This window comes from Chenopodium quinoa, unplaced genomic scaffold, assembly GCF_001683475.1.
Source record: "Chenopodium quinoa cultivar QQ74 unplaced genomic scaffold, ASM168347v1, whole genome shotgun sequence".
In the NCBI taxonomy this organism is placed as follows: domain Eukaryota; kingdom Viridiplantae; phylum Streptophyta; class Magnoliopsida; order Caryophyllales; family Amaranthaceae; genus Chenopodium; species Chenopodium quinoa.
The window spans coordinates 3,125,411-3,133,768 of record NW_018744858.1 but is presented as its reverse complement, the minus strand read 5'-3'; the positions used below and the strand labels follow the sequence as shown (position 1 = coordinate 3,133,768).

General features: G+C 34.1%; 1 protein-coding gene across 1 annotated transcript; it reads left to right on the top strand.

Annotated features, from left to right (window-relative positions):
• Positions 1-4,275, top strand: LOC110704684. Its single transcript, XM_021882502.1, has 7 exons — positions 1-763; positions 956-1,231; positions 1,385-1,573; positions 1,731-1,824; positions 1,934-2,232; positions 2,284-3,254; positions 3,979-4,275. The coding sequence occupies exons 1-7, from the start codon at positions 1-3 to the stop codon at positions 4,273-4,275; spliced, it is 2,889 nt and encodes a 962-aa protein (XP_021738194.1).
• Positions 4,276-8,358: the final 4,083 nt, after the last annotated feature.

Here is an 8,358-nt window from a genome sequence, read left to right as displayed (position 1 = left end):
ATGAGAGTTGATCAAGCTGCCATGTATTTGAAGGAAAAGGCAGATATTTGGTGGAGGGATAATGGAGATGTGATTAGTGCTGAGGCTAATTTTTGTTGGGAGACTTTCAAAACTAAATTTAGGGAGAAGTTCTATCCACCATTCTTAAGGAAGCAAAAGGCTCAAGAGTTCATTAATCTGCAAATGAACAACATGTCGATTACTGAGTACTATAACAAGTTTATAAACTTATCGAGGTTTGCTCCTGAAGTAGTACCTACTGAGGAGTTGAAGGCTCAAAGATTTGAGCAAGGTTTGACTAAGCAGTTACAGAAGGACTTGGCTGGAAAAACCTTTAAGACTCTTGATAAGGTTTATAGGAGAGCAATGCACATGTACAGTTTGAATGTCAGGAGTGCGCCTGAGAGTGCGAGTGTTGGAGAAAAGCGTAAGGATTTGGGGAATTTGAGTAACCAAGGCAACTTCAAGAAGCCAAGGAACGAGAATTTCTTGAATAGAAATTTTCATAATAATGGAGGATCGTTTAGAACTACTGGCCAAGCCGAGAGGCATTACAACTACAAGAAGTGTGGCAAGGATCATCCTGGAAAGGATTGTGATGGGAACTTGGTTGTGCGTAGGTTCTGTCACAAGAAGGGCCATATAGAGTTCGAATGTTTCACCAAATTGAAGCAACAGGGGAATGAGAACAAGTCTGCACAAATAAGCAATCAAGGAGGGAATTCAAATGGTCCTAATGGGGATGCATGGAACAGAAATGTTGGCAACAATAACTCTGGAAATTAAGGAAAGAATGTCACTCCAGGTCGTTTGTCTATGATGGGAAAATAGGAAGCGGAAAGGTCTTCTGATGTTGTCACTGGTAACTTTTTTATTCATTCTATTTTTGTTAAATCTTTGTTTGATTCTGGAGCCACCTATTCTTTTATTTCTAGTTCTGTTGTGAAACAATTAGGACTAGTTGAACTGAATTTGATTGACTTGCCTATTAGTTTGCGTACTGGTGAAGTTGTGAGGTGCACCAAGATACATAAGGGTTTACCTTTGAGGATTGGAGAGACTGATTCTCCATCCAATCTTATAGAATTTGAGTTGGGTGACATTGATGTTATTTTGGGAATGGATTGGTTGTCTACTTTTAAAGATATGTTTGATTGTGAGGTACATAAAGTTTATTTAAGGAGTCCTTTGGGAAAAACTATGTCTTACAGCCGTTTTGGGAAACCAAAAGGTATTGGGATTACTTGTGCAATGAAGTTGTCGAAACTTGTGAGTAATGGGTAACCTTTGTTCTTTTGTTGTGTGCAAGACTTGGAAATGAGTAATAAGGTGAATGTGGAGGATGTGCCAATTGTGAATGAGTTTTTGGATGTATTTCCTTAAGAGATTTCTAGGATGCCACCAAAGAGGGAATTAGAGTTTACAATAGATTTGGTTCCTGGAACGACACCAATTTCTGAGGCACCATATAGAATGGCACCTGCTAAGATGGGAGAGTTGAAAGTGCAATTAAGAGAATTGTTGGATAAAGGATATATTAGCCAAGTGAATCTCCTTGGGGAGCACCTATTTTGTTTGTGAAGAAGAAGGATGGGAGCATGAGGTTGCGTATTGATTATAGAGAATTGAATAATGTGACGATAAAAATAATAAGTACCCACTACTCAGGATCGATGATTTGTTTGATCAAAAGGGAGCTAGTTTGTTTTCCAAGATTGATTTACGTTCAGGGTACCATCAACTAAGAGTTGCTGATAAAGACAAACCTAAGACTGCTTTTAGGACTAGATATGGGCACTATGAGTTTACTATTATGCCTTTTAGGTTGACCAATGCACCTGCAATCTTTATTGATTTAATGAATTGAGTATCATGAGTATTTGGATAAGTTTGTGGTTGTTTTTATTGATGATATTTTGGTATACTTGAAAAGTGAGAGAGAACATAAGGAGCATTTGAGGATTGTGCTGAGAACTCTTAGAGACAATAAGTTGTATGCTAAGTTTTCGAAGTGCGAATTCGGGTTAGAGAAGGTTGCATTTTTGGGACATTATGTGTCTAAAGAAGATGTTTTTGTGGATCAAGCAAAGATTCAAGCAGTGAGTGAGTGGCCTACGCCTAAGAACGTGTCTGACATAAGGAGTTTCTTGGGACTAGTTGGTTATTACAGAAGGTTTGTGAAGGATTTTTCAAAGATTTCTAGACCATTAACTAATTTGATGAAGAAAGAAAGTAAGTTTGAATAGGATGAGAAGTGTGAACAAGCCTTTCAAACTCTTAAAGAGCGTTTAACCACCGCACCTGTTTTAGCCTTACCTGATGGAAGTGATGGATTTGAAGTTTATAGTGATGCTTCGAAGAATGGATTAGGGTGTGTGTTGCAAAATAATGGGAAGGTGATATCTTATGCTTCTCGCCAACTCAAATCTTTTGAGGTTAATTACCCTACACATGATCTTGAGCTTGCAGCTATAGTGTTTGCATTGAAAATTTGGAGACATTATTTGTATGGAGTAAGGTGTAAGATCTTTATGGATCACAAGAGTCTCAAGTATATTTTCACTAAGACAAATCTCAATATGAGACAGAGGCGTTGGTTGGAGTTGTTCAATGACTATGACGTAAACATATATTACCATGAAGGGAAAGCAAATGTTGTTGCGGATGCCTTGAGTAGGAGATCAAGTCAAGTTGTGAATGCTTTTATCGTGCCTGACAAGTTATGTGAAGATATGAAGCATTTGAACTTGGAGGTTATGAACTATGGTGAATTAGAAGCAAGGTTGAGTGCTCTTTCACTTGGGAGTTCATTGTTGGATGAAATAAAAGAGAGTCAGAAAGGTGATGAAGGAATCCAATCGATCAAGGAGAAAATGAGCCAAGGGAAGAATGTAGATTTCAGGATCCATGATGATGGAAGTTTGAGTTACAAAGAAAGATGGTGCATACCGGAAAAGTGTGAGGATTTAAAGAGGAAAATCATGGAAGAAAGCCACAATATTCCATATTCTGTACACCCAGGAGGGGACAAAATGTACAAGGACTTAAAAGATTTGTATTGGTGCCCAAACATGAAAAGAGAAGTAGTTGATTTTGTGAGCAAATGCTTGACTTGTCAAAAGGTCAAGATTGATCACAAGAGACCTATGGGAAAGGTTCAACCTTTGGAGATTCCTAGTTGGAAATGGGATTTGATATCCATGGATTTTGTCACAGGATTACCTAGAGCCAAAAGTGGCAATGACACTATTTGGGTGATTGTAGATTGACCTACAAAATCTGCAGTGTTTATTCCAATAAAGGAATCTTGGAAAAGAAACAATTGGCAAAGGTGTATGTGAAGAATGTAGTTCAACTACATGGAGTGCCTAAGGACATCATCTCCGATCGATATTCAAGGTTCTTGTCCATTTTTTTTTGGCAAAAGGTTCAAGTCAACTTGGGAGCACCATTGAAAATGAGTATTGCGTTCCACCGAGCAATGGATGGATAGACAGAAAGGACCAATCAAACCATGGAAAATATGCTAAGGGCGTGCGCCTTGGATTTTCAAGGTACTTGGGAAGAACATTTGGATTTGATTGAGTTTTCTTACAATAATAGCTACCATGCTAGCATTGGCATGGCTCCTTTTGAAACATTGTATGGTCAAAAGTGTAGAAGTCCTGTATGTTGTAATGACTATAGTGAGAATCTTGTCTTAGGAATAGAGTATATTGAGGAAATGGTGAATAAAGTGAAGTTGAATTGCTCGAGAATTCAAGCTACACAAATAGGCAGAAAAGCTATGCCGATTTGAAAAGGCGAGATGATGAGTTTAATGTGGGTGATAAAGTCTTTTTGAAGGTCTCACCTACAAAAGGAGTGGTGAGATTTGAAAAGAAGGGCAAATTGAGTGCCAAGTATGTAGGTCCTTATAAAATTTTGGAACGTGTAGGCAAAGTTGCTTACATATTGGCATTACCTATGGAATTTTAGAAAATGCATAATGTGTTTCATATCTCTCAATTGAAAAAGTATGTTCCTGATTCAAAACACGTGCTACAATCTGAATCGATTCAATTGGATAAGACTTTAACTTATGAGGAAAGGCATGTGAAAATCTTGGATCATAAGGTGTGTAGTACACGAAATAAGGATGTTAGAATTGTTAAAGTTCTTTGGTCAAATCAAGAGTATGAGAAGGCTACTTGGGAGGTCGAGGATGATATGAGAAAGAGATACCCTGAGTTATTTAATGAGGTGAGTTACGAGGGCGTAACTCTTGTTCTTTAAGGGGGGTAGAATGCGTATAATTTTGTGCTTTTTGCCCTAATTTATGCTATTTTGTGGTGTTTTTATGCTTTTCATAGCTATTTTATTGTTTACGTAGCTAGTGAAGTACGTAAATTGGGATGGTGAGGTATTAGTATCGATACTATGAAACAATTAGAATTCCACAACATAATATTGAAAATTTTGAAATGGTTTTATGCAAATGTTTTGCAATTTAAGGGATTTTGTGCTAAGTTTTGGGACGAAACTTCTTTTAAGAGGAGTAGATTGTAATCCCCCATACTTTTAAATATTTTATAAATTTTATTTTATTTTATTTATAATATTTATTTGTATTTTTCCGGAATTTAATTTCAAAATTAAAGTTTCAAATTATTAATTTGGGTTAAAAATTATTTTAGCACAAATTATTTTATGAACCTTCATTCTATAATTTACGCTCATAAAAACAAAGCCTAACCCATTTATGTATTTAGTTGACCCATTATTTTTACGAGGCCCAATTATACCCTACAATCCTCTCTCCTATAAATACCCCATGAATCTCCAAAATTTTCCCCACACAAAAAGGTTAGTTAATATTTCTTTTCCCTTTATTTTCTTTATTTTCCTTTTCCTTTCTTTTTCTTTTCTTTTCTTTTTCCTTTTTCTTTCTTTCTTTCTTTTTTCATCATCACGTGAGAAAACCTCACGCTATTTCTGCCCCTCCTACTTCTGTTCGCCGCCCCTGCCCGCCGGAAAAGTGGCGGTTCGCCCAGCCACCGTCAGCCACCTGCAGTGGCTTTAATTTATTTAAATTGGAATTTTTAGGGTTCTTGTGATCAATTAATTTGGGGCTTTTGTTCCTATTCAATTTCTAATTATGAATTAAGCATAAAAACATGTTTTAAAGAAAGCTTTAAGGAGTTTTTAATAAAATTATATTGCTGGAAATTATTTTGAGAATTAATTTGTGATTGTTGGTTGTTTTCTAGGAGGTGATTATTCCCTAGGAGACTTCTAAGCGATTAAAAATGGCACAAAGGATTGTTTACACGAGGTACGTACATGTTTACTTCGTTGTAAGTAGTATCATATTCACGTACCAAAAAGGAAAGAACTTAGTTTCATGTTAAGAGAACGCTTGGATGGAAATTGTTTGGTTAAACATTGAATTAATTCATGTGCTCATGTTTATGAGACATGTTTTGGTGAATTAATTATGTTTGTATGGAATTATGGATGCAAGCATGTTGGTTACATTGATTAATTGTTTGTATGGAATGTTGATACAAGCATATTTTTATTAGATTGGTTTGTTAACCACATTTGGATTATTGAAGGATTGGAATTGAATGATTTAAGTGGAATGAATTTATGATTATTCCACAAGGTTATTATTATATTATTTATTACTCAAGCATGACTTGTTAGAATGTTGAGTAAAGGTGGGTTATTCCGAAATGGCTAGGTGGGTTGACTATGTTCAACAATTTTGGATATCTTGGAAATTTAATGGAATTAAAGGTCAATTTGTGGTGTGATCATCGTTTTCCTAATTATGATTAAAAGTGAATTATATGTATGATTATTATGTATGGTTTACTTGAATGAATCGGCTATTAATTAAACTTGTAATCAAGTAAAATGAAACATGGATGATCAATAAAACTCTGGAAAGCGTAAACTTCTAGAGTATTGACAATTATGGGTTAGGGTACACAGTTGTAGCCCGTGGATTTGCGAGGCTTGTTTGATCAACATGTCCTCTTTTCTTTTGATATTTACATTTTTATTTTATAATGAAATCTAGATGGGATCCTAGACTAACTTTGTGAGAAAGGAGTCGCGCCCATTCTTGTATTGCGCTATATTTTTATTTTAAATGGTCATTTAGGACCAAAATGATTTGGTGGGTTGGAAAACCTCGTCTATTGCTTACTTAAAATTAATTAAATTAAATATAAGAGTCAAGTAGATTGAAATTGGTTAGTGAGTATGTTGAGTTGATTGAATTATTTTAGTGTGGAGTCTTGGTTAATGAATTTATGTTGAATGTTATTTACTTTAATTAGTTGAGACATGTTAGGTTTGGTGTGTTGTAGCTTGTATGTACTCAGCTTTGCTGATTGCGTACTTTTGTGTGTGTTTTCTTTTGGTAATGGCCTTCTCCTTTCAATGAACATGTGATGATCCAATTATTACACTTGTATTATTGGGGAGCAGTATTGCACAGATTAGCTTGATGATGTGAAGTTCGGGGATTTGACAAATGCATTGTTAAGGGCTTGGTGTGATTGAGAGTATTCGTTCCCTGTGTTGAACTTATTTATGTTTTACTATTTCATTTATGATTTGGGTTTTGAAAATTGATTTGATTTTAAATAAGGGCCTTTATGGTTCCAATCTGTAAGCTTTGACTTATAGGTTTTCTTTACAATATTATTTAAAGACTTAAGTTTGGTTTTTCCGCTCCGATATTCTGATAAAGGCTTAACGTTTTAACACGTGGCAGTAACATGCCAATGGTTCTCCTCTATTTTATTTTAAGTAATGGGTTTGGAAAAGGGATAATTATTGGGGTGTTACATATATAGTGCAAGGAATAACAAAAACAATCCTACGGTTGTAAATAAGCCACGCCACATAATTCGCAAAATTGTAGAAAATAGGGGCATTTGAGTTCGGGCAAACAACCAAGCAGGTTTGGCCGAACTTTTTTCCCATGACTTAGAGTCACTTTTCCCTTTTAAGGGTACAGGTAAACTTTCTAATAAGCTGACCATTTTTCATAAAAAGCCATAACTTTCTTATTTCTTATCCAAATCAATCTTATAACTAATCGTTGGAAAGCTTTTGAGATAAGCTATCGATCACCTCCAACATGAATCATCTCAATATCATGTCTAGTTTTTGAGATATGCTCATTCGAAGTCAGCTCTTAGCCATCAATCATTGCTTAGAGATTAGCACTAAGCTATCAACCCATAGCTTAACTCCTAAGCTATGCATCCTTATGCCTTGAATCATTATTCGCACCTTCAAAACCTAGCAGGTGCATGGGTAAACCTTGATATGCTTAGGCTTTATTTTCTTTACCTTACAACAATAATATTTATAGTAAAAATAATGAATTATAACCTCAACTCCTCAAGTAAAAATAAATTAAGGTTAGTACAAATAATTTTAGTGCAATAAATAACCTTACAACAATGGTAATTAGTAAAAAAAAACAAGTATAACTTCAAGTAAAATTAAATTAAGTTAAGTAAATAATTTAAGGTCAATAATAATATGTTAAGATAAGAAAAAATAAATTTCTTTCAGAGTAAATATATTTTAATTCAGTAACAAAATAGTAAATTCAAACAACAAATATAATGGGATATCATTAGAAATATATTTTGATAAGTAAGTTAATTTATGTTCGGTAAAAATACTTTAATTTCAACAAAATTAATTTAATATTAATAAAAATAATTTAAGATCAAGTTTAATAAATTTCAAGTGGCATAAAATATCAGAGATTTATTACAAACATAATTATTTGAAAGTCAAAAGTCACCCCAGTATGATTGTATATTTATTCTTATAATAACACTAAATAATTATACAAGAGTTGTGATTTTTAGTGGGTATGTACATAAACTACATAAGTCAATCATACAATCTTGAAAGAGTTTGGAGGATCACAATACTACTCGTAGTAAGTGTAACTACATCAGATCAGTAACTACTTCCAAATTTATCTTTTTCTCCCTCTTATGTCCTACATCTTATCACTAATCTTATTCATATGGATGATTGCAATTTAAGTTTATTTTAGCAATTCAAGTAATTCGTAATATGCTTTTTATCATTGTAAGGATGAATTAGGTTCTATCTATGGTAGAGATGGTAGTTTCCGGAAAAAAAAAAAGGAAAAAACCACTTTTTAATAATGGATGTTTGCTTTCGAACGTCAAATGATTTGAATAATTATGTGATCTTGAGTTTAATTTGTTGGTAGATTAATTAAGGGAATTGTTTTATGTAAATTTGCTTTTTCTTTTATTAACTAGTATAGAACCCGTGTAATTGCATGGCTTTAAAAGTTCAAATATT

Excerpts from the sequence above, each read along its gene's own strand:
- LOC110704684 (XM_021882502.1), top strand. The coding sequence starts at position 1 with ATGAGAGTTGATCAAGCTGCCATGTATTTGAAGGAAAAGGCAGATATT. Across the intron at positions 1,232-1,384 it reads CCGTTTTGGGAAACCAAAAG|AGATTTCTAGGATGCCACCA; the intron begins GTATTGGGATTA and ends TATTTCCTTAAG. Across the intron at positions 1,825-1,933 it reads TTTACTATTATGCCTTTTAG|TGAGAGAGAACATAAGGAGC; the intron begins GTTGACCAATGC and ends ATACTTGAAAAG.